This window comes from Salmo salar, chromosome ssa17, assembly GCF_905237065.1.
Source record: "Salmo salar chromosome ssa17, Ssal_v3.1, whole genome shotgun sequence".
Lineage (NCBI taxonomy): Eukaryota > Metazoa > Chordata > Actinopteri > Salmoniformes > Salmonidae > Salmo > Salmo salar.
This window is the reverse complement of record NC_059458.1, coordinates 71,245,134-71,271,469: the sequence shown is the minus strand read 5'-3', so window position 1 is coordinate 71,271,469 and position 26,336 is coordinate 71,245,134. Positions and strand designations below refer to the sequence as shown.

The 26,336-nt window shown below is 47.3% G+C and overlaps 1 protein-coding gene across 8 annotated transcripts in view; it reads right to left on the bottom strand.

The window, feature by feature from the left end:
• LOC106576543 (MICOS complex subunit MIC19) overlaps positions 1-26,336 on the bottom strand; it is a 162,107-nt gene that overhangs the window by 108,921 nt on the left and 26,850 nt on the right. For all 8 annotated transcript variants that reach the window (XM_045700062.1, XM_045700064.1, XM_045700068.1 and 5 more), the window contains one exon: positions 14,784-14,964. In XM_045700062.1, coding sequence (XP_045556018.1) covers positions 14,784-14,964 — 181 coding nt within the window. The remainder of the gene's footprint in view (positions 1-14,783; positions 14,965-26,336) is intronic.

Sequence of the window (26,336 nt, the reverse complement as noted above, 5' to 3'; positions counted from 1 at the left end):
GGGTAAGGGTTTTATTAACGTAGTAGGAGCAGGGGAATGGGCTTTCTTAACGTCGTAGGAGCAGGGGAAACGGGCTTTCTTAACGTCGTAGGAGGAACGGGTTTTATTAACGTCGCAGGAGCAGGGGGAACGGGTTTTATTAACGTAGCAGGAGGAACGGGTTTTATTAACGTCGCAGGAGGAACGGGCTTTCTTAACGTCGTAGGAGGAACGGGTTTTATTAACGTCGTAGGAGCAGGGGGAATGGGTTTTATTAACGTCGTAGGAGCAGGGGGAACGGGTTTTATTAACGTCGTAGGAGGAACGGGTTTTATTAACATCGTAGGAGCAGGGGGAACGGGTTGTATTAACGTCGTAGGAGGAACGGGTTTTATTAACATCGTAGGAGCAGGGGGAACGGGTTTTATTAACGTCGTAGGAGCAGGGGAAAGGGTTTTATTAACATCGTAGGAGCAGGGGGAACGGGTTTTATTAACGTCGTAGGAGGAACGGGTTTTATTAACGTCGTAGGAGCAGGGGGAACGGGTTTTATTAACGTCGTAGGAGCAGGGGGAACGGGTTTTATTAACGTCATAGGAGCAGGGGGAAATGTTTTATTAACGTCGTAGGAGCAGGGGGAATGGGTTTTATTAACGTCGTAGGAGCAGGGGGAACGGTTTTAATAACGTCGTAGGAGCAGGGGGAATGGGTTTTATTAACGTCGTAGGAGCAGGGGGAATGGGTTTTATTAACGTCGTGGGAGCAGGGGGAACGGGTTTTATTAACGTCGTAGGAGCAGGGGGAACGGGTTTTATTAACGTCGTAGGAGGAACGGGTTTTATTAACGTCGTAGGAGCGGGGGGAACGGGTTTTCTTAACGTCGTAGGAGCAGGGGGAATGGGTTTTATTAACGTCGTAGGAGCAGGGGGAATGGGTTTTATTAACGTCGTAGGAACAAGGGGAACGGGTTGTATTAACGTCGTAGGAGGAACGGGTTTTATTAACATCGTAGGAGCAGGGGAACGGGTTTTATTAACGTCGTAGGAGCAGGGGGAATGGGTTTTATTAACGTCGTAGGAGCAGGGGGAATGGGTTTTATTAACGTCGTAGGAACAAGGGGAACGGGTTGTATTAACGTCGTAGGAGGAACGGGTTTTATTAACGTCGCAGGAGCAGGGGGAACGGGTTTTATTAACGTCGCAGGAGGAACGGGTTTTATTAACGTCGCAGGAGGAACGGGTTTTATTAACGTCGCAGGAGGAACGGGCTTTCTTAACGTCGTAGGAGGAACGGGTTTTATTAACGTCGCAGGAGCAGGGGGAATGGGTTTTATTAACGTCGTAGGAGCAGGGGGAACGGGTTTTATTAACGTCGTAGGAGGAACGGGTTTTATTAACGTCGTAGGAGCAGGGGTAATGGGTTTTATTAACGTCGTAGGAGCAGGGGGAACGGGTTTTATTAACATCGTAGGAGGAACGGGTTTTATTAACGTCGTAGGAGCAGGGGGAACGGGTTTTATTAACGTCATAGGAGCAGGGGAAAGGGTTTTATTAACATCGTAGGAGCAGGGGGAACGGGTTTTATTAACGTCGTAGGAGGAACGGGTTTTATTAACGTCGTAGGAGCAGGGGGAACGGGTTTTATTAACGTCGTAGGAGCAGGGGGAAATGTTTTATTAACGTCGTAGGAGCAGGGGGAATGGGTTTTATTAACGTCGTAGGAGCAGGGGGAACGGTTTTAATAACGTCGTAGGAGCAGGGGGAATGGGTTTTATTAACGTCGTAGGAGCAGGGGGAATGGGTTTTATTAACGTCGTAGGAGCAGGGGGAATGGGTTTTATTAACGTCTTAGGAGCAGGGGAACGGGTTTTATTAACGTCGTAGGAGCAGGGGAACGGGTTTTATTAACGTCGTAGGAGGAACGGGTTTTATTAACGTCGTAGGAGCGGGGGAACGGGTTTTCTTAACGTCGTAGGAGCAGGGGAATGGGTTTTATTAACGTCGTAGGAGCAGGGGGAATGGGTTTTATTAACGTCGTAGGAACAAGGGGAACGGGTTGTATTAACGTCGTAGGAGGAACGGGTTTTATTAACATCGTAGGAGCAGGGGAACGGGTTTTATTAACGTCGTAGGAGCAGGGGGAATGGGTTTTATTAACGTCGTAGGAGCAGGGGGAACGGGTTTTATTAACGTCGTAGGAGCAGGGGGAACGGGTTTTATTAACGTCGTAGGAGCAGGGGAAACGGGCTGTCTTAACGTCGTAGGAGGAACGGGTTTTATTAACGTCGCAGGAGCAGGGGGAACGGGTTTTATTAACGTCGCAGGAGGAACGGGTTTTATTAACGTCGCAGGAGGAACGGGTTTTATTAACGTCGCAGGAGCAGGGGGAATGGGTTTTATTAACGTCGTAGGAGCAGGGGGAACGGGTTTTATTAACATCGTAGGAGGAACGGGTTTTATTAACGTCGTAGGAGCAGGGGTAATGGGTTTTATTAACGTCGTAGGAGAAGGGGGAATGGGTTTTATTAACGTCGTAGGAGCAGGGGAAATGGGTTTTATTAACGTCGTAGGAGCAGGGGGAACGGGTTGTATTAACGTCGTACGAGGAACGTGTTTTATTAACATCGTAGGAGCAGGGGAAACGGGTTTTATTAACGTCGTAGGAGCAGGGGAAACGGGTTTTATTAACGTCGTAGGAGCAGGGGGAACGGGTTTTATTAACGTCGTAGGAGCAGGGGGAACGGGTTTTATTAACGTCGTAGGAGCAGGGGGAACGGGTTTTATTAACGTCGTAGGAGCAGGGGGAACGGGTTTTATTAACGTCGTAGGAGCGGGGGTAACGGGTTTTATTAACGTCGTAGGAGCAGGGGGAACGGGTTTTATTAACGTCGTAGGAGCAGGGGAACGGGTTTTATTAACGTCGTAGGAGCAGGGGGAACGGGTTTTATTAACGTCGTAGGAGCAGGGGAACGGGTTTTATTAACGTCGTAGGAGCAGGGGGAACGGGTTTTATTAACGTCGTAGGAGCAGGGGGAAACGGGTTTTATTAACGTCGTAGGAGCAGGGGGAACGGGTTTTATTAACGTCGTAGGAGCAGGGGGGAACGGGTTTTAATAACGTCGTAGGAGCAGGGGGAACGGGTTTTATTAACGTCGTAGGAGCAGGGGGAACGGGTTTTATTAACGTCGTAGGAGCAGGGGGAACGGGTTTTATTAACGTCGTAGGAGCAGGGGGAACGGGTTTTATTAACGTCGTCGGAGCGGAACGGGTTTTATTAACGTCGTAGGAGCCGGGGGAACGGGTTTTCTTAACGTCGTAGGAGCAGGGGGAACGGGTTTTATTAACGTCGTAGGGAGCAGGGGGAATGGGTTTTATTAACGTCGTAGGAACAAGGGGAACGGGTTTTATTAACGTCGTAGGGAGCAGGGGAACGGGTTTTATTAACGTCGTAGGAGCAGGGGAAATGGGTTTTATTAACGTCGTAGGAGCAGGGGGGAACGGGTTTTATTAACGTCGTAGGGAGCAGGGGGAACGGGCTTTCTTAACGTCGTAGGAGGAACGGGTTTTATTAACGTCGTAGGAGCAGGGGGAACGGGTTTTATTAACGTCGTAGGAGGAACGGGTTTTATTAACGTCGTAGGAGCAGGGGAACGGGTTTTATTAACGTCGTAGGGGACGCAGGAGGAACGGGTTTTATTAACGTCGTAGGAGCAGGGGGAACGGGTTTTATTAACGTCGTAGGAGGGAACGGGTTTTATTAACGTCGTAGGAGCAGGGGAACGGGTTTTATTAACGTCGTAGGAGGAACGGGTTTTATTAACGTCGTAGGAGCAGGGGAAATGGGTTTTATTAACGTCGTAGGAGCAGGGGGAACGGGGTTTTATTAACGTCGTAGGAGCAGGGGAACGGGTTTTATTAACGTCGTAGGAGCAGGGGAAACGGGTTTTATTAACGTCGTAGGAGCAGGGGAACGGGTTTTATTAACGTCGTAGGAGCAGGGGGAACGGGTTTTATTAACGTCGTAGGAGGAGGGGAACGGGTTTTATTAACGTCGTAGGAGGAACGGGTTTTATTAACGTCGTAGGAGGAACGGGTTTTATTAACGTCGTAGGAGAGGGGAAACGGGTTTTATTAACGTCGTAGGAGCAGGGGAACGGGTTTTATTAACGTCGTAGGAGCAGGGGGAACGGGTTTTATTAACGTCGTAGGAGCAGGGGGAACGGGTTTTATTAACGTCGTAGGAGCAGGGGGAACGGGTTTTATTAACGTCGTAGGAGCAGGGGGAACGGGTTTTATTAACGTCGTAGGAGCAGGGGGAACGGGTTTTATTAACGTCGTAGGAGCAGGGGGAACGGGTTTTATTAACGTCGTAGGAGCAGGGGGAACGGGTTTTATTAACGTCGTAGGAGCAGGGGAACGGGTTTTATTAACGTCGTAGGAGCAGGGGGAACGGGTTTTATTAACGTCGTAGGAGCAGGGGGAACGGGTTTTATTAACGTCGTAGGAGCAGGGGGACGGGTTTTATTAACGTCGTAGGAGCAGGGGGAACGGGTTTTATTAACGTCGTAGGAGCAGGGGGACGGGTTTTATTAACGTCGTAGGAGCAGGGGGAACGGGTTTTATTAACGTCGTAGGAGCAGGGGGAACGGGTTTTATTAACGTCGTAGGAGCAGGGGGAACGGGTTTTATTAACGTCGTAGGAGCAGGGGGAACGGGTTTTATTAACGTCGTAGGAGCAGGGGGAACGGGTTTTATTAACGTCGTAGGAGCAGGGGGAACGGGTTTTATTAACGTCGTAGGAGCAGGGGGAACGGGTTTTATTAACGTCGTAGGAGCAGGGGGAACGGGTTTTATTAACGTCGTAGGAGCAGGGGAACGGGTTTTATTAACGTCGTAGGAGGGGGAACGGGTTTTATTAACGTCGTAGGAGGAACGGGTTTTATTAACGTCGTAGGAGGAACGGGTTTTATTAACGTCGTAGGAGAGAGGAACGGGTTTTATTAACGTCGTAGGAGGAACGGGTTTTATTAACGTCGTAGGAGGAACGGGTTTTATTAACGTCGCAGGAGGAACGGGTTTTATTAACGTCGCAGGAGGAACGGGTTTTATTAACGTCGTAGGAGCAGGGGGAACGGGTTTTATTAACGTCGTAGGAGGAACGGGTTTTATTAACGTCGTAGGAGGAACGGGTTTTATTAACGTCGTAGGAGGAACGGGTTTTATTAACGTCGTAGGAGGAACGGGTTTTATTAACGTCGTAGGAGGAATGGGTTTTATTAACGTCGTAGGAGCAGGGGGAACGGGTTTTATTAACGTCGAGAGCAGGGGGAACGGGTTTTATTAACGTCGTAAGAGCAGGGGGAACGGGTTTTATTAACGTCGCAGGAGGAACGGGTTTTATTAACGCTGGCAGGAGGAACGGGTTTTATTAACGTCGCAGGAGGAACGGGTTTTATTAACGTCGCAGGAGGAACGGGCTTTCTTAACGTCGTAGGAGGAACGGGTTTTATTAACGTCGTAGGAGGAACGGGTTTTATTAACGTCGCAGGAGGAACGGGTTTTATTAACGTCGTAGGAGCAGGGGGAACGGGTTTTATTAACGTCGTAGGAGGAACGGGTTTTATTAACGTCGTAGGAGCAGGGGAACGGGTTTTATTAACGTCGTAGGAGCAGGGGAACGGGTTTTATTAACGTCGTAGGAGGAACGGGTTTTATTAACGTCGTAGGAGCAGGGGGAATGGGTTTTATTAACGTCGTAGGAGCAGGGGGAATCGGGTTTTATTAACGTCGTAGGGAGCAGGGGGAAACGGTTTTATTAACGTCGTAAGAGCAGGGGGAACGGGTTTTATTAACGTCGCAGGAGGAACGGGTTTTATTAACGCGAGCGGGAGGGTTTTATTAACGTCGCAGGAGGAACGGGTTTTATTAACGTCGCAGGAGGAACGGGCTTTTATTAACGTCGTAGGAGCAGGGGGAACGGGTTTTATTAACGTCGTAGGAGGGGAACGGGTTTTATTAACGTCGTAGGAGCAGGGGGAACGGGTTTTATTAACGTCGTAGGAGCAGGGGAACGGGTTTTATTAACGTCGTAGGAGGAACGGGTTTTATTAACGTCGTAGGAGCAGGGGGAATGGGTTTTATTAACGTCGTAGGAGCAGGGGGAACGGGTTTTATTAACGTCGTAGGAGCAGGGGGAAACGTTTTATTAACGTCGTAGGAGCAGGGGGAATGGGTTTTATTAACGTCGTAGGAGCAGGGGGAACGGGTTTTAATAACGTCGTAGGAGCAGGGGGAACGGGTTTTAATAACGTCGTAGGAGCAGGGAGAACGGGTTTTATTAACGTCGTAGGAGCAGGGGGAACGGGTTTTATTAACGTCGTAGGAGCAGGGGGAACGGGTTTTATTAACGTCGTAGGAGCAGGGGGAACGGGTTTTATTAACGTCGTAGGAGGGGAACGGGTTTTATTAACGTCGTAGGAGCAGGGGGAACGGGTTTTATTAACGTCGTAGGAGGAGAACGGGTTTTATTAACATCGTAGGAGCAGGGGGAACGGGTTTTATTAACGTCGTAGGAGCAGGGGGAATGGGTTTTATTAACGTCGTAGGAGCAGGGGGAACGGGTTTTATTAACGTCGTAGGAGCAGGGGAAACGGGCTTTCTTAACGTCGTAGGAGCAAGGACGGCTTTTATTAACGTCGCAGGAGCAGGGGGAACGGGTTTTATTAACGTCGCAGGAGGAACGGGTTTTATTAACGTCGCAGGAGGAACGGGTTTTATTAACGTCGCAGGAGGAACGGGTTTTATTAACGTCGCAGGAGGAACGGGCTTTCTTAACGTCGTAGGAGGAACGGGTTTTATTAACGTCGCAGGAGCAGGGGGAATGGGTTTTATTAACGTCGCAGGAGGAACCGGTTTTCTTAACGTCGTAGGAGCAGGGGGAACGGGTTTTATTAACGTCGTAGGAGGAACGGGTTTTATTAACGTCGTAGGAGGAACGGGTTTTATTAACGTCGTAGGAGGAACGGGTTTTATTAACGTCGTAGGAGGAACGGGTTTTATTAACGTCGCAGGAGGAACGGGTTTTATTAACGTCGTAGGAGCAGGGGGAATGGGTTTTATTAACGTCGTAGGAGCAGGGGGAACGGGTTTTATTAACGTCGTAGGAGCAGGGGGAACGGGTTTTATTAACGTCGTAGGAGCAGGGGGAATGGGTTTTAGTAACGTCGTAGGAGCAGGGGAAACGGGCTTTCTTAACGTCGTAGGAGGAACGGGTTTTATTAACGTCGCAGGAGCAGGGGGAACGGGTTTTATTAACGTCGCAGGAGGAACAGGTTTTATTAACGTCGCAGGAGGAACGGGCTTTCTTAACGTCGTAGGAGGAACGGGTTTTATTAACGTCGTAGGAGCAGGGGAATGGGTTTTATTAACGTCGTAGGAGGAACGGGTTTTATTAACATCGTAGGAGCAGGGGGAACGGGTTTTATTAACGTCGTAGGAGCAGGGGGAATGGGTTTTATTAACATCGTAGGAGCAGTGGGAACGGCTTTTATTAACGTCGTAGGAGGAACGGGTTTTATTAACGTCGTAGGAGCAGGGGGAATGGGTTTTATTAACGTCGTAGGAGCAGGGGGGAACGCTTTTATTAACGTCGTATTTAACCGTAGGAGCAGGGGGAATGGGTTTTATTAACGTCGTAGGAGCAGGGGGGAACGGGTTTTATTAACGTCGTAGGAGCAGGGGGAACGGGTTTTATTAACGTCGTAGGAGCAGGGGGAACGGGTTTTATTAACGTCGTAGGAGCAGGGGGAACGGGTTTTATTAACGTCGTAGGAGCAGGGGGAACGGGTTTTATTAACGTCGTAGGAGCAGGGGGAACGTGTTTTATTAACGTCGTAGGAGCAGGGGGAACGTGTTTTATTAACGTCGTAGGAGCAGGGGGAACGGGTTTTATTAACGTCGTAGGAGCAGGGGGAAACATCTTACTAATCAAAACAAATCTTATTTGTCACATACACATGGTTAGCAGATGTTAATGAGAGTGTAGCGAAATGCTTGTGCTTCTAGTTCAGACCATGCAGTAATATCTAACAAGTAATCTAACAATTTCACAACAACTACCTTATTCACACACAAGTGTAAAGGAATGAATAAGAATATGTACATACAAATATATATGGATGAGCGATGGCCGAACGGCATAGGCAAGATGCAGTAGATGGTATAGAGTACAATATATACATATGAGATGAGTAGTGTATGTAAACATTATATAAAGTGGCATAGTTTAAAGTGACTAGCGATACATTTATTACATAACATTTTTTATTATTAAAGTGGCTAGAGATGAGTCAGTATGTTGGCAGCAGCCACTCAATGTTAGTGATGGCTGTTTAACAGTCTGATGGCCTTGAGATAGAAGCTGTTTTTCAGTCTCTTGGTCCCAGCTTTGATGCACCTGTACTGACCTCGCCTTCTGGATGATAGCGGGGTGAACAGGCAGTGGCTCGGGTGGTTGTTGTCCTTGATGATCTTTTTGGCCTTCCTGTGACATCGGGTGGTGTAGGTGTCATGGAGGGCAGGTAGTTTGCCCCCGGTGATGCGTTGTGCAGACCTCACTACCCTCTGGAGAGCCTTACGGTTATGGGCGGAGCAGTTGCCGTACCAGGCGGTGATACAGCCCGACAGGATGCTCTCGATTGTGCATCTGTAAAAGCTTGTGTGTTTTTGGTGACAAGCCACATTTCTTCAGCCTCCTGAGGTTGAAGAGGTGCTGTTGCGCCTCCTTCACCATGCTGTCTGTGTGGGTGGACCACTTCAGTATGTCTGTGATGTGTACGCCGAGGAACTTAACTTTCCATTTTCTCCACTACTGTCCCGTCGATGTGGATAGGGGGGTGCTCCCTCTTCAAAATCATCTCCTTTAGTTTTTTTGACGTTGAGTGAGAGGTTGTTTTCCTGACACCAAACTCCGAGTGCCCTCACCTCCTCCCTGTAGGCCGTCTCATCGTTGTTGATAATTAAGCCTACCACTGTAGTGTCGTCTGCAAACCTGATGATTGAGTTGGAGGCGTGCATGGCCACGCAGACTACATAGGAGCAGGAGGAACGGGTTTTATTAACGTCGTAGGGGGAACGGGTTTTATTAACGTCGTAGGGGGAACGGGTTTTATTAACGTCGTAGGGGGAACGGGTTTTATTAACGTCGTAGGGGGAACGGGTTGTATTAACGTCGCAGGGGGAACGGGTTTTATTAACGTCGCAGGGGGAACGGGTTTTATTAACGTCGCAGGGGGAACGGGTTGTATTAACGTCGCAGGGGGAACGGGTTGTATTAACGTCGCAGGGGGAATGGGTTTTATTAACGTCGCAGGGGGAACGGGTTTTATTAACGTCGCAGGGGGAACGGGTTTTATTGACGTCGCAGGGGGAACGGGTTTTATTAACGTCGCAGGGGGAATGGGTTTTATTAACGTCGTAGAAGCGGGGGGGTAATTGAAATGTTCTGAAGAGACTAGTGGGACTAGTATAGGTGTGTAAAAATGAGCTGACGCAGATCCTCAAGTCTGTGTACTGGACTACGTAGAGATACTGTGGGTTGAACGTATAAGGGTCTAAAGAAAAACACAACAAATGCTTTGAGTTTGGAAGTCAACCTCCAGTCAATCTCCAAATCACAGAAAGCTATAGCTTAGTCACAAGGCATATGGCTATCAATGTTAGAAATAAAACATCCAGGCTACTAGCCTATACAGCCTTTGTGTGTGTGTGTCCACTCAGGCTTAAAATGGCCATCGAGGCAATTCTCCTGGAAGGCTGCGTAATTGGTGGCTAATGCCATGGCGGTGTGGTCATTACAGGAAGGCGTGGGGAGCATTCAAGCACAGTACACCTCTACCACTGTGTGTGATGTACCGGGGGTTCTATAAGGCCCTGCTGCCGTGGCGACGCAACATGCATCCTGATGAGAAGACCAATCAATACCTCGTTGGATCAGGAGACTGAGGACAGAAAACACAACAACTAGCGCTTTCCTCTACCGCTCCAGCCTGACTTATGTAGAGCTTATGTAGGCTAGCCTCTATACCCTGTCCTTACTTCTTCACCTGCTCTCCTCTTCCCATCCCCTCTATCACCTAGTATTCCAATCACTCCCCTTACAACCAGTTTCACTGACATTCCTCCATGGAATAAATCCAGCCTCTCTCTCTGATTATATGCTGTAACGGTGTAGCACAGTATTTTCTTCCCAAGATTTAACAATAAAACCAAGGTGTGTCTTTATAATTGGGAAAAAAATACACTTGCTATAATAGCAAAGCAGCACTTTTTGTAGATCCAGGGACAGGCTTGCTAAGAACCAAATCCCACAATAGCGTAAGGGTTGCGGCCTTGCAGTGGTGTGGGCTTATAGAGAAGACATTTAAAGCTTCTCTAACTGGTAATGTAGCACAGGTTCCTTTAGCTCAGTGGTTCCCAACCTTTTCCTTTCCAGGGACCACCAAATCACCATCAAAAGCTCGAGGACCACCAATCACAGAGTGTCTCAATTGTTTTACATAAAATATCTTAGCGGTCAAATTTATGTTATCAGTGAATGTAGCAGATTAAATATATTACAGATGGATGTTTGTTAAAACAATTTGTATTGTGAAATGTAATGTAAAACTGTTTATAACAGGTTGAAAACCACTGCTCTAGCTGAATGTAAAATGGTGGTTCTGAAAGCACCATCTAGGCCGCACCCTGTGCTTAGTACAGCTACCATGCTGCTCCCAAGGGCCCGTTTTCAAACGCGTTATCTAGTGTCCGTGTCGTGCGATGTAAAAGGTAACACACTGATTGACCCATGTTGGAACGGTACATACACAGTTAGGGGTCATCACCAAAGCATTTCACGTGCTCCATGTGGAAATGTAGCTTGTATCTACACCAACCTCATATTTAAAAAGTCTACAGGGAAATACATTATTCAGAGTGTCTGTACATTATTCTGAATATCAATCATGAAGTCAGAGTGAACATACTTCTGTAATGAAACTGCTTATTTTTTCCCCATTTTAAAGCACTGTGCTACTTCAAAGACAGTTGGGGAAGTGTCTTGGCGGCTGAAGAGAGACTGGTAGATTCCCAAATGACACCCTATTCCCTTTATACTGCACTACTTGTGACAAAAGCAGTGCACTAGAAAGGGAATATGGTGCCAATTGGGACATAGCCACTGAGGAGAGAGAGACAGCCGTCCCAGAGTTAACACCGAAAAATGACAATGAGGGAAGAAGACGGGCGACTAGGTTGTCTTTTAAAGGGAAAAGTCCATTTCCAGTTGAAAAGAACAGTGGGCATATGAGAGGACTGACAGCCTTGACAATTACATGTGTAAAATAGGCTCGGTGATAACCCCTCGGATTCTATTAAACTCCAGAACTCTAAATGAATTCTCAAACAGGGAAATCATCACACACACTTTCTGCTAAAAGAACAGACTGTCCATCCTCTTCTGCTCTTTGCTCCAGTGTGAGAGAGAGACAGAAACAGAAGTGTAAAAAATTATGTTGTCTGTGTGCAAATATCTGTGAGAGAGTGTGTGTGCTCAATTTGCATGTACCGACTCATTTTAACACCCGGCTCCAGTCTCTTGGGGCACCCGGCTCCAGTCTCTTGGGGCACCCGGCTCCAGTCTCTTGGGGCACCCGGCTCCAGTCTCTTGGGGCACCCGGCTCCAGTCTCTTGGGGGGCGTGTTAAAAGATGGTAAAGGCCCAGGGTTAACCTTGGAGCCAGGAATAGAGTTTTAAACTCTCCCTCTGTATTACTGCCACTGCTGTGACGTGTAATTAGAGGACTGCCGCCGCTGTGACCTGTACTACAGGGACTGCCGCCGCTGTGACCTGTACTACAAGGACTGCCGAAGCTGTGACCTGTACTACAAGGACTGCCGCCGCTGTGACCTGTACTACAAGGACTGCCGCCGCTGTGACCTGTACTACAAGGACTGCCGAAGCTGTGACCTGTACTACAAGGACTGCCGAAGCTGTGACCTGTACTACAGGGACTGCCGAAGCTGTGACCTGTACTACAGGGACTGCCAAAGCTGTGACCTGTACTACAAGGACTGCCGAAGCTGTGACCTGTACTACAGGGACTGCCGAAGCTGTGACCTGTACTACAGGGACTGCCGAAGCTGTGACCTGTACTACAGGGACTGCCGAAGCTGTGACCTGTACTACAGGGACTGCCGAAGCTGTGACCTGTACTACAGGGACTGCCGCCGCTGTGACCTGTACTACAGGGACTGCCGCCGCTGTGACCTGTACTACAGGGACTGCCGCCGCTGTGACCTGTACTACAGGGACTGCCAAAGCTGTGACCTGTACTACAGGGACTGCCAAAGCTGTGACCTGTACTACAGGGACTGCCAAAGCTGTGACCTGTACTACAGGGACTGCCAAAGCTGTGACCTGTACTACAGGGACTGCCAAAGCTGTGACCTGTACTACAGGGACTGCCAAAGCTGTGACCTGTACTACAGGGACTGCCGCTGCTGTGACCTGTACTACAAGGACTGCCGAAGCTGTGACCTGTACTACAAGGACTGCCGCTGCTGTGACCTGTACTACAAGGACTGCCGCTGCTGTGACCTGTACTACAAGGACTGCCGCTGCTGTGACCTGTACTACAAGGACTGCCGCTGCTGTGACCTGTACTACAAGGACTGCCGCTGCTGTGACCTGTACTACAAGGACTGCCGCAGCTGTGACCTGTACTACAAGGACTGCCGAAGCTGTGACCTGTACTACAGTAATATTACTGCTGTATACTGGTAGTTCTCTCTGGTGGACAGAAGCATGTAACAGTACTGGTAACTTAACGTCTGTCAGACGTGATGTCTCACCTTGAACCTCACTGATCATCTGGACAAATCACTATTTCGCAGGTGTTCACATCTTGCAAACTTCAGAAGGGGAGGGGACATTTAGCCCACAGACCTGCCCAGAGAGAGGGAGGTGGAGCTACCGCCCTGCTTCCGTTCCCCGTTGTCATATCTTTTGGAACACGTTGGCCCCCAGAACTGGAGCCCTGCCAACTTGTTGTTGTAAACACATACCAACTTGTTGTTGGCAGGGCTACAGTCCATATGACTGAACTGAGCTACCCGGACATTATTTTAACAGCACCAAGAGAGGACAGACACTTACATGGAGATATATGGCTGGTCCTATCCCTCCCTCCCTCTCTCCAAAAAAAATCATTAAATTAAAGATGACAAAGAACAAAACCGCTCTCTTCACAGATGCTGAAGGCGTATAGAGTCCCTGCTCTCCCTCCCCACCTCCCTCACTTTTAAAAATGTTCGATTGGATCGTCGTTCCGAGCGAGGGATCCCTGATACACTCATCCTGCGGCGTGGTGGAATCGTGGCACGCCATGGCGTCTCGGCCACCCAAAATGATTCATTTTTCTATTACGGCGATGAGCGTGTGAAATGAGCTATATAATCAATAGCGTAGGTTTGTAAACAGGGCCCGTTCTCCGGGGAGCGTGTTGTTCTTGTGTGTGTGTGTGTGTGTGTGTGTGCGCCTGTTGTGAGAGAATTTGTTGGCTGTCAAGGCAATGTAGGGACGACGCTGGTCTTGCTATATGTTTACAAGGGATATTTACAGCAAATAAAGCCATAACTCTCTAAAATGAGCGTGGCTTTCTCAGACACAACATCATAAGGGAAATAAGGGGACAGTGAAATACAAGAAGGCCCTGTAGGAAGATCAATTTCAGTTGAACCTAATCATATAGTGGTAATCATCACAATGATATGGTAGAAGTGAAACCCCTCATTTCTCAGCTCTCTGAGGGGCTAGCGCGTGTGTGTATGTTCGTTCGTGTGTGTATGTCAGAATAATCAATAATTTGGCGGGTGCTTATATTTGTCCTGTTACACACTTGTATTAGTGTGTAATGCAAATGCTTTATTGCATGAATGTGTGTGTGTGTAAGGGGTCACACAGGTCAGACGGCTCTACAGACTTCAGTTCACGGCTATGCTCACACACCCGACATGTGTCACCGCTCCAGTCGTGACCTGTCCATTACCACATATGGCTGGGTGTGTATGTGTGTGTGTGTGTGTGTGTGTGTGTGTGTGTGTGTGTGTGTGTGTGTGTGTGTGTGTGTACCAATGATGGAAGGGAGCAATATTTAATATGAAAGAAGCATTCAAGCTAGAATACAAAAATACATGACTGGTTCCTGCTAAACTGCCCTAATAACAGTGCAGCCATTTAATTCTAACCTCCTGTAGCTCTTGCTGTTCTCAGAAGAGTATTAACAGCACTGGAAGCCATTTGCTAAGTAGTTTCAACAGAAGTTATATGAAGGGCACAGCCCCAAGATCCAGACAAAATGTGAATATTATCTGCAGATCAAAAGCTAAAAAGTGGTAAAACTTGGAACTCTTCAAATGTAGCCGACTGGTCATGTTTCAATGGAGTACGGTATAGCATTAGAAAGCCTAAGATAATACTATATAGTCCTCCGTTTTGGTTATGGGAATGGGCCCACCTATGAGGTGCACAGTGATCATCGCCCTGGTTACAGAGGGAAATGAGCTGCCATCAGGGCCATTACAGTCATCAAAACCCTTAGCTAGTGGGTGTACAGGCATTTGTTCCAGCCCAGCACTAAAACACTTAATTCACCTAATCAACAGCTTGATGATTGTGAAAGTCAGTGTTAGTGCTGGGCTCAGACTGGAACAAAACCAATTGAGTAAGGGGGGGTTGAGAAACGGTTGGAGGGGGTTAGGGACTTACGTAAAGCTGGGTGCGTAGCCTCTCATCCTCAGCGCTGACCTTCTCCCTCATGACAGCCTGCGTCAAGGTATTATGGGTCGTGGCTCTCTCCAGCTCCAGGATACGACCCACCTCATCCTTCACACTGGCCTGGGCCTCAGCCTCAGCAAAGGATGCAACATGGACCTTCTCCTCCTCCAGCCTGACAGAGACAGACAGTTAACATTTACAATACTAGACAGACAAAGGACAGACGCACATAAGCATACGCAAGCAGACACGTACACAGACACACACGATGTACACACAAACATACACAGCTCAAGTTTCTGAAATCTGAAAAGTAGTGTGTGTAATTATTCATTATAATTTTGGTGAGTTTGATATTCACATTGTTTCTTGTAAGTGAATATCTCAGGAATAGTTAAATGAGTTGTCAGGACTATAATAAGCTCTTATTTAATGTGATAAAAATGATCAAGGAATGTCCTCTGTCGTGGCCACCCGGATGGCATAACTATGTTTTTCACCTACTGTACCCATTGACTAATGTACATTTTTTCATATGTACATCCTAATGACCATTACAGATGACAATTTTGCACATACAACAAAATAACACACAAAGAAAGGGGGGTTTTCCACCCCAAACACTTACGTTATGTCAAAGTACACTGCTCAAAAAAATAAAGGGAACACTAAAATAACACATCCTAGATCTGAATGAATGAAATAATCTTATTAAATACTTTTATCTTTACATAGTTGAATGTGCTGACAACAAAATCGCACAAAAATAATCAATGGAAATCCAATTTATCAACCCATGGAGGTCTGGATTTGGAGTCACACTCAAAATTAAAGTGGAAAACCACACTACAGGCTGATCCAACTTTGATGTAATGTCCTTAAAACAAGTCAAAATGAGGCTCAGTAGTGTGTGTGGCCTCCACGTGCCTGTATGACCTCCCTACAACGCCTGGGCATGCTCCTGATGAGGTGGCGGATGGTCTCCTGAGGGATCTCCTCCCAGACCTGGACTAAAGCATCCGCCAACTCCTGGACAGTCTGTGGTGCAACGTGGCGTTGGTGGATGGAGCGAGACATGATATTCCAGATGTGCTTAATTGGATTCAGGTCTGGGGAATGGGCGGGCCAGTCCATAGCATCAATGCCTTCCTCTTGCAGGAACTGCTGACACACTCCAGCCACATGAGGTCTAGCATTGTCTTGCATTAGGAGGAACCCAGAGCCACCCGCACCAGAATATGGTCTCACAAGGGGTCTGAGGATCTCATCTCGGTACCTAATGGCAGTCAGTCTACCTCTGGCGAGCACATGGAGGGCTGTGCGGCCCCCCAAAGAAATGCCACCCCACACCATGACTGACCCACCGCCAAACCGGTCATGCTGGAGGATGTTGCAGGCAGCAGAACGTTCTCCACGGTGTCATGACGTTGGCCTCTTTGGGTACAGGAAGGACAGTTGACCCCCTCCCCTTCGTACCATCACCCAACCTACCTTCCCCCCAACCCAGGGTTGTAAAAAACCCTCTGAGGAGAATCTCCTACCCCATGTTTCATAGAGAGACAAAGGAAATTCTTCCAACTCATAGAATTGAAGAATCCAGCTACGAACTCATCCGCTTGGTACAATTTTGTGATACTCAGAAGAGACAATATAGCCATATTACCATAAAACTGTTTATATAATAGACTCAGTTTAAGACTTGCCTCATATGGGTGTATGGAATGTATTGATAAGGATAAAGCTTTTGTAAGACATTGAGATGCTATGTACTGATGTAATGTGATAGAATTGTATTTCTGTAACCAAATCTAACTCAGTCATAGGCATGCCCCAGGGACATATACAGGACCAGGCGTCATTTGACCAGCCTGTTCGATGGGCACTATAAAACACTCCCTGATTTACATTTCTCCAGACCAGGCCTACACTCCGTTGGCCAAATAGGTTCTACCATCTAATTCCTCTACTGAAAGTGAACCATACCACGTGGTTAACTTTTAGACTATCGATACTGACAGAATAAGAACAAGTCTTTGATATTAATTATTAGTCTGCAGCTAAGTAAATTATATCATTGAACGCGAAGACCAACGAAGCAACCATTCGATGACGACATTAATGAAGGTCGCTCTGAAAGATCCATTCTAACCGAGAGAGAGAGAGAAACGCGGACAAAACTCCCCAACAGAACTACTCTCCAACAAGAATCAGAACGACACACTGAGCGTAAATATATATATTGATTGCAATTGTTCCCGAATGAGTGAGCCTTCAATTGTCAATTGTTAATGAACTCTGTGTAAACTTCTCAGCTGACCATTTATGACCCATTGTTCAACAGGCCGACCAGCCTGTTTAGCCCACAAGGGCACATTCCGATACCAATCCTTTGTTGACGAGAATTACTGTTTGTATGTTTTTCTGTTAATTACTTAGTGTAGTAAATAAATGATTTTAAGACAATTGATGTATGGATGATTTTAGTAAAGACTGGGTTCGTGCAGATACAACAATTTACGACGTTTTGGAATGAGACTGGACTAGAGGTAAATCCACCATTTAAACTTAGAAGATAATCGACCTATACTATAATAGAATATAATATTATAGTACAGGAAAGTTATATTAGGAAAATTATAGCTTTGTAATCTGAATATTCTCCTTGGTGCCCCGACCTCCTAGTTAATTACAATTAAACGATTAATCAGTTTAATCGCTAATTGATAAACATATCTTCCGTTTAATGGTACCCCCAAAGACACGACAACGGTGTCTCCAGACTCTGTCACGTCTGTCACGTGCTCAGTGTGAACCTGCTTTCATCTGTGAAGAGCACAGGGCGCCAGTGGCGAATTTGCCAATCTTGGTGTACTCTGGCAAATGCCAAACGTCCTGCACGGTGTTGGGCTGTAAGCACAACCCCCACCTGTGGACGTCAGACCCTCATACCACCCTCATGGAGTCTGTTTCTGACCGTTTGAGCAGACACATGCACATTTGTGGCCTGCTGGAGGTCATTTTGCAGGGCTCTGGCAGTGCTCCTCCTGCTCCTCCTTGCACAAAGGCGGAGGTAGTGGTCCTACTGCTGGGTTGTTGCCCTCCTACGGCCTCCTCCACGTCTCCTGATGTACTGGCCTGTCTCCTGGTAGCGCCTCCATGCTCTGGACACTACGCTGACAGACACAGCAAACCTTCTTGCCACAGCTCGCATTGATGTGCCATCCTGGATGAGCTGCACTACCTGAGCCACTTATGTGGGTTGTAGACTCCGTCTCATGCTACCACTAGAGTGAAAGCACCGCCAGCATTCAAAAGTTACCAAAACAGAAGCCAGGAAGCATAGGAACTGAGAAGTGGTCTGTGGTCTCCACCTGCAGAACCACTCCTTTATTGGGGGTGTCTTGCTAATTGCCTATAATTTCCACCTGTTGTCTATTCCATTTGCACAACAGCATGTGAAATTTATTGTCAATCAGTGTTGCTTCCTAAGTGGACAGTTTGATTTCACAGAAGTGTGATTGACTTGGAGTTACATTGTGTTGTTTAAGTGTTCCCTTTATTTTTTTGAGCAGTATATAATAACAAGGGGTAATCCAATGAGCAACACTGCAGCTGTTGATTTCACCGGTCATCAGTCATCAAGTATATTATACATAATCAATACGCGACATTCAAAGAGTAGGGTATTTGATTCAAACATAGGCTTTATTTCATAAATATTTACTTTATTGCCTAAATTATCTTGCTGACTGGAGGAAGGCAATTTGGCATTGGCTTGCAAATGAAATCCGCTGCATCATTTTTAAATGATTGTCATTACTCTACTGATAAAAAAAACAACAACGTATATGTAGGCTAATAATACAATGTAATAATAGCATATTTGATTTAGCTCAATGAAAACTTGGACAGTGAGCGTAAATCGCATTTCGATAGATGCATGCGGTAGTACCTAGGCTATCTGCAACGGAAATTAATTTACAAGGATGTGTGTACTGGCTACTGTAGGAAAGTTACAAATCTAAATCAAACATTAGTTCCATAAATGAGCCTTGTAGTCCATACGTGTCATCCTATGACTTGGACGTTATGTTGAACACTGACTAGTCTTTCCCTCTCATTTTAGTAGATGTACTTTGCCGTAATGATCTGATCACACCATGCAACGAGGGATGTAGCCTACAGTCAGAGGGAAGATGGACAGTGTTGATAGGCAGGTGAACTGTCCAAAGGGGTTACAAGGTAAAAGTGGGAGGCGGGATTAGGTCGTCTCCGGTCCTCCTTGCTTGGCAGGGATATCAGAAAAAAGGGCAACTTCATAACATAAAATACTATATGCCATATCAAATAATCGATTGGACTTCCCGAATGTAGTATTTTCCCTGTGACAGAACGTCATTTTTTTGTAGATATGCGTTATTCCACAAAGTTCTATCTAGCTCTGCAGTGAGTGGGAGGGGTCTGTATAACCACGTGATGTAGCTCTACCTCGCTCTCCCTGAGTGAAAGAGGTGAGCACTTTGACAGACAGTCCAACGAGTCAGAGAGGGTTTAGGAACAGACACATTTTGCCGTTATTCTCCTTTAAATCCACAAGCTGGTCTTGTGGTTCGCCAGCTGGCAGAAAGAGGGCGACATTGAAGACTTTACAGTTGAAAATGACAAAGGGTAAAAAGAAAGGTTATGTCAGAAGATGATAATTTGAAGTTTGAAAGCTATGACGCAGTTGGTTTTTCTAGTTAAAACAGATAAACCAAGTCTGGCTTTGCTTTGAAATGCCTCAAAGCCCTTAGTTTGGAGATTGATTTAGACGTGACACTTTCCTGTGAAAATACCCCCGGACATATTTACATAGGAAGAGTGCCGTGTTATTTTGAGCTGGTAAACCTGCACACACTTCCCACCAGGCAGTTGGAACGATGCAACTTTTTGAACCATCACTAGGCATTAGATTCTCATAGTTGCCTAGCAACACGTTCATCGCTACACTGCGCTGGTGTGATTGGTGAAGTAAAGGAAGGTCCCTGAACAGTGAGATCCAAACTGTTCCTCTGTTTAGAATCAAGCACACCAGCCTAATATACAGTGCATTCCTAAAGTCTTCAGACCCCTTGACTTTTTCCACTTTGTTAGGTAATAGCCTTATTTTAATATTGATTACACAGATTTTTTCCCCCTCATCATTCTACACACAATACCCCATAATGACAAAGTAAAACCTTTTTGGGGGATATTTATGCAAATCTATTCAAAAATAAACTATTTACACAAGTATTCTGACCCTTTACTCAGTACTTTGTTGAAGTACCTTTGGCAGCGATTACAGCATCGAGTCTTCTTGGGTATGAAGCTACAAGCTTGGCACACCTGAATTTGGGGAGTTTCTCCCATTCTTACATTTACATTTAAGTCATTTAGCAGACGCTCTTATCCAGAGCGACTTACAAAATGGTGCATTCACCTTATGATATCCAGTGGAACAACCACTTTACAATAGTGCATCTAAATCTTTTAAGGGGGGGGGGGGGGGGGGGGGTTAGAAGGATTACTTTATCCTATCCTAGGTATTCCTTAAAGAGGTGGGGTTTCAGGTGTCTCCGGAAGGTGGTGATTGACTCCGCTGTCCTGGCGTCGTGAGGGAGCTTGTTCCACCATTGGGGTGCCAGAGCAGCGAACAGTTTTGACTGGGCTGAGCGGGAACTGTGCTTCCTCAGAGGTAGGGGGGCCAGCAGGCCAGTGGTGGATGAACGCAGTGCCCTTGTTTGGGTGTAGGGCCTGATCAGAGCCTGAAGGTATGGAGGTGCCGTTCCCTTCACAGCTCCGTAGGCAATCACCATGGTATTGTAGCGGATGCGAGCTTCAACTGGAAGCCAGCGGAGAGAGCGGAGGAGCGGGGTGATGTGAGAGAACTTGGGAAGGTTGAACACCAGACGGGCTGCGGCGTTCTGGATGAGTTGTAGGGGTTTAATGGCACAGGCAGGGAGCCCAGCCAACAGCGAGTTGCAGTAATCCAGACGGGAGATGACAAGTGCCTGGATTAGGACCTGCGCCGCTTCCTGTGTGAGGCAGGGTCGTACTCTGCGAATGTTGTAGAGCATGAACCTACAGGATCGGGTCACCGCCTTGATGTTAGTGGAGAACGACAGGGTGTTGTCCAGGATCACGCCAAGGTTCTTAGCACTCTGGGAGGAGGACACAAGGGAGTTGTCAACCGTGATGGCGAGATCATGGAACGGGCAGTCCTTCCCCGGGAGGAAGAGCAGCTCCGTCTTGCCGAGGTTCAGCTTGAGCTGGTGATCCGTCATCCACACTGATATGTCTGCCAGACATGCAGAGATGCGATTCGCCGCCTGGTTATCAGAAGGGGGAAAGGAGAAGATTAATTGTGTGTCGCCTGCATAGCAATGATATGAGAGACCATGTGAGGATATGACAGAGCCAAGTGACTTGGTGTATAGCGAGAATAGGAGAGGGCCTAGAACAGAGCCCTGGGGGACACTCGCCACGCCACCTGGTAGGAGCGACCTGTCAGGTAGGACGCAATCCAAGCGTGGGCCGCGCCGGAGATGCCCAACTCGGAGAGGGTGGAGAGGAGGATCTGATGGTTCACAGTATCAAAGGCAGCAGATAGGTCTAGAAGGATGAGAGCAGAGGAGAGAGAGTTAGCTTTAGCAGTGCGGAGAGCCTCCGTGACACAGAGAAGAGCAGTCTCAGTTGAATGCCCAGTCTTGAAACCTGACTGATTAGGATCAAGAAGGTCATTCTGAGAGAGATAGCAGGAGAGCTGGCCAATGACGGCACGTTCAAGAGTTTTGGAGAGAAAAGAAAGAAGGGATACTGGTCTGTAGTTGTTGACATCGGAGGGATCGAGTGTAGGTTTTTTCAGAAGGGGTGCAACTCTCGCTCTCTTGAAGACGGAAGGGACGTAGCCAGCGGTCAAGGATGAGTTGATGAGCGAGGTGAGGAAGGGGAGAAGGTCTCCGGAAATGGTCTGGAGAAGAGAGGAGGGGATAGGGTCAAGTGGGCAGGTTGTTGGGCGGCCGGCCGTCACAAGACGCGAGATTTCATCTTGAGAGAGAGGGGAGAAAGAGGTCAAAGCACAGGGTAGGGCAGTGTGAGCAGGACCAGCGGTGTCGTTTGACTTAGCAAACGAGGATCGGATATCGTCAACCTTCTTTTCAAAATGGTTTAAGAAGTCATCCGCAGAGAGGGAGGAGGGGGGGGAGGGGGAGGAGGATTCAGGAGGGAGGAGAAGGTAGCAAAGAGCTTCCTAGGGTTAGAGGCAGATGCTTGGAATTTAGAGTGGTAGAAAGTGGCTTTAGCAGCAGAGACAGAAGAGGAGAATGTAGAGAGGTGTGAGTGAAAGGATGCCAGGTCCGCAGGGGAGGCGAGTTTTCCTCCATTTCCGCTCGGCTGCCCGGAGCCTTGTTCTGTGAGCTCGTAGTGAGTCGTCGAGCCACGGAGCAGGAGGGGAGGACCGAGCCGGCCTGGAGGATAGGGGACAGAGAAAATCAAAGGATGCAGAAAGGGAGGAGAGGAGGGTTGAGGAGGCAGAATCAGGAGATAGGTTGGAGAAGGTTTGAGCAGAGGGAAGAGATGATAGGATGGAAGAGGAGAGAGTAGCGGGAGAGAGAGAGCGAAGGTTGGGACGGCGCAATACCATCCGAGTAGGGGCAGAGTGAGAAGTGTTGGATGAGAGCAAGAGGGAAAAGGATACAAGGTAGTGGTCGGAGATTTGGAGGGGAGTTGCAATGAGATTAGTGGAAGAACAGCATCTAGTAAAGATGAGGTCAAGCGTATTGCCTGCCTTGTGAGTAGGGGGGGAAGGTGAGAGGGTGAGGTCAAAAGAGGAGAGGAGTGGAAAGAAGGAGGCAGAGAGGAATGAGTCAAAGGTAGACGTGGGGAGGTTAAAGTCACCCAGAACTGTGAGAGGTGAGCCATCCTCAGGAAAGGAACTTATCAAGGCGTCAAGCTCATTGATGAACTCTCCAAGGGAACCTGGAGGGCGATAAATGATAAGGATGTTAAGCTTGAAAGGGCTGGTAACTGTGACAGCATGGAATTCAAATGAGGAGATAGACAGATGGGTCAGGGGAGAAAGAGAGAATGTCCACTTGGGAGAGATGAGGATTCCAGTGCCACCACCCCGCTGGCTCGATGCTCTAGGGGTATGCGAGAACACGTGGGCAGACGAAGAGAGAGCAGTAGGAGTAGCAGTGTTATCTGTGGTAATCCATGTTTCCGTCAGCGCCAGGAAGTCTAGGGACTGGAGGGTAGCATAGGCTGAGATGAACTCAGCCTTGTTGGCTGCAGACCGGCAGTTCCAGAGGCTGCCGGAGACCTGGAACTCCACGTGGGTCGTGCGCGCTGGGACCACCAGGTTAGAGTGGCAGCGGCCACGCGGTGTGAAGCGTTTGTATGGCCTGTGCAGAGAGGAGAGAACAGGGATAGACAGACACATAGTTGACAAGCTACAGAAGTGTTGTTTCTTGTATTATTGTCTCCTGTGTCTTTAGAGAACTGTTTCACTTTGATATCCTTTTTCTTCTGTCCTGATTTTCTCTTTCTTTTCTTCTGTTAACTAGATATTCTTTGTTGTTCTTCGTTAGCTAGCTAGCTTCTTCCAAAAGAGTCCCTAGCAACTGCTTAGCAACTGGTAACTTCTTCTCTGCACATCCTCTCAAGCTCTGTCAGGTTGGATGGGGAGCGTCGCTGCACAGCTATTTTCAGAGATGTTAGATTGGGTTCAAGTCCGGGCTCTGGCTCGGCCACTCAAGGACATTCAGAGACTTGTCCTGAAGCCACTCCTGAGTTGTATTGGCTGTGTGCTTAAGGTCATTGTCCTGTTGGAAGGTGAACCTTTGCCCAAGTCTAAGGTCCTGAGCGCTCTGGAGCGGGCTGTCACGTGCCTTTTTACTGAGGAGTGGCTTCCTTCTGGCAACTCTATCAAAAAGGCCTAATTGATGGAGTGCTGCAGAGATGGTTGTCTTTCTGGAAGGTTCTGCCATCTCCACAGAGGAACTCTGAGCTCTGTCAGAGTGACCATTGGGTTGTTGGTCTCATCGCTGACCAAGGTCCTTCTCCCCTTATTGCTCAGTTTGGCCGGGCAGCCAGCTCAAGGAAGAGTCTTGGTGGTTCCAAAATTCTTCAACTTAAGAATGATGGAGACCACTGTGTTCTTGGTGACTTTCAATAATGCAGAAATGTTTTGGTACCCTTCCCCAGATCTGTGCCTCGACACAATCCTATCTCGGAGCTCTACGGACAATTCCTTTGACCTCATGGCTGGGTTTTTGCTCTGACATGTACTGCCAACTGTGGGACCTTATATAGACAGATGTGTGCCTTTGCAAATCATGTCCAATCAAGGTTATTTACCACAGGTGGACTCCAATCAAGTTGTAGAAACATCAAGGATGCTCAATGGAAACAGGATGCACCTGAGCTCAATTTCAAGTCTCATAGCAAAGGGTCTGAATACTTATGTAAATAAGGTACTTCTGTTTCAATACATTTGCAAACATTTTTTAAGACCGTTTTCACTTTGTCATTATGGGGTATTGTGTGTAGATTGATTAAAAAAAAATTCGCAGCAATTTTAGAATAAGGCTGTAACGTAACAAAATGTGGAAAAAGTCAAGGGGTCTGAATACTTTCCGAAGGCACTGGAAGTGAAGTAAAGACACACTGAACCACTGAGGAGGAATGTGGGTGTAATTAGCCGACAATACTGACTGAAGAAATATATAAAATCAACAATGTTGACCTACGCTCTAAAATAGAACTTAAACTATTCTATGGCTGAAACAGTAACAGGAAGGCTAGAAATCACAGATAGATGGGTAGTCCGATAGTGATCAACCAAAGTTAAAATAACATTCCTATGACCACCAGTCCACTACAACCCACCATTAAACTGATAGACGAATCAAAAAGTCCATCATCCACCACAAAGACCTTCTATATGTTGACTGGCCCTGGGTGAAATGGTCCAATATACAGCTGATGTTTGGTCTGCTACCTCTGATATCAGAGAGCAGGGGGGAACAGGGGTGACGTGCAATGTTTTTCAGAGTGAAGCAGAGCGAGAGGGGGAAGGAGAGAGAGAGTCTAGCCATGTCCAGTCTCGCAGTCCACTGAGCTGCACATGTCAGCACTCTCCATCCATCATGGGCTCACACACACACACACACACACACACACACACACACACACAGCAGAATAACATTCCTTTTCAAAAGATAAAACCATTCAGTTATCCATCTCTCCAGTGTAATAGTGAGTGAGCTTGCGGGTCTTCTGTGTGTGTGTGTTTACATGCCTGCCTGCCCGCGTGTTAGTGTCAGGTGTGTGTGTGTGCGTGCTCTGAGATCATCTTTAATGGCCCCTTCCCTCCACCAGGTCCTACAGACCTTTAAAAGACACTGAAGGAGCCCAGGGAGTCAGAGGAGATCGGGTTGAAGGCAGCTAAAGGAGCGGCCATTAGCCCTGGCCAACAACAGAGCAACTCAGACAATAGATAAGTCCACACCGCAACAATGAGAAGTAATGGGAGTGCCTTGCTGAGAAACAGCAGCAAAGCAGAACCTTTAAAACCCACACACACCCTTAACAAGTGCAAACCCAAGCAAAACGGCTATCGCAGGGCAAGGTGCCATCTATCCACCTCACATCTATTCCTTTCCGATCATTATTGCCCGTCTAGGGATATTGGACACATTTTTCTTTCGCTGTGCAAGACCGGCAAGAGAGAAAGTGTGTGTGTGTGTGTGTGTGTGTGTGCGCGCGCGCTACCAGGGGGAAGAAATCATCTTCCTGGGAATAGGTGGATGCTTTCCCCCCTCCACATGTGGAGATAGAGAGACTATAATCTTTGGTTAAAGAACTGGGAGATTGGCTGTTTGGGGCTGGGTGTGTTTTTAGATGGCTCAGTGATTTGAGACTTGAAAATAGGGCGAGGGTGTGTAAAAGAAGGTTATTGAGGGGTATCATCACTTTGGAGAGGACTGCATGTGCTCCTCTCCCCAGCCACTCCAGAGCGGCACCCAAAACACAACACTGCTTTCAGCACGTTGAAAGTGACCTTGAACAAGAACAAGTAGAGACTTGAAAGTGCTTCACTTTTGGTGACACAGAGTGAAATGTAGGAAAAATAAACTGCTGTGTCACAAATGTTAAGTCCTTAACGACTCCTTAAAATAACAATTGACTGGGATGTTCAGTCAGTCTGAAGGTTGAGGGCATGTACATACAGTAGGTGTTGAGGTTAAGGCCAGGCAAACAGTGATCATGTTAGGTCAACATGTACTAAGGTCACCACTATGTGGTAAGGTCAATTAACACACTCTTATTTGTAGGCGTTCCAAACCATTCTCAAACCAATATGCAGAAACAGTTTGTGATATATTGAAAACCAAATATCCAAATACACTGACAGATCTTTTAAAGAGCAGGTTTAAACACACTCTTATGGACTTTGCACCGATTTAACTTCCATTCATTATTATGTGTTATGTAGTGTCTCGTGTAACTATGAATGCTGCC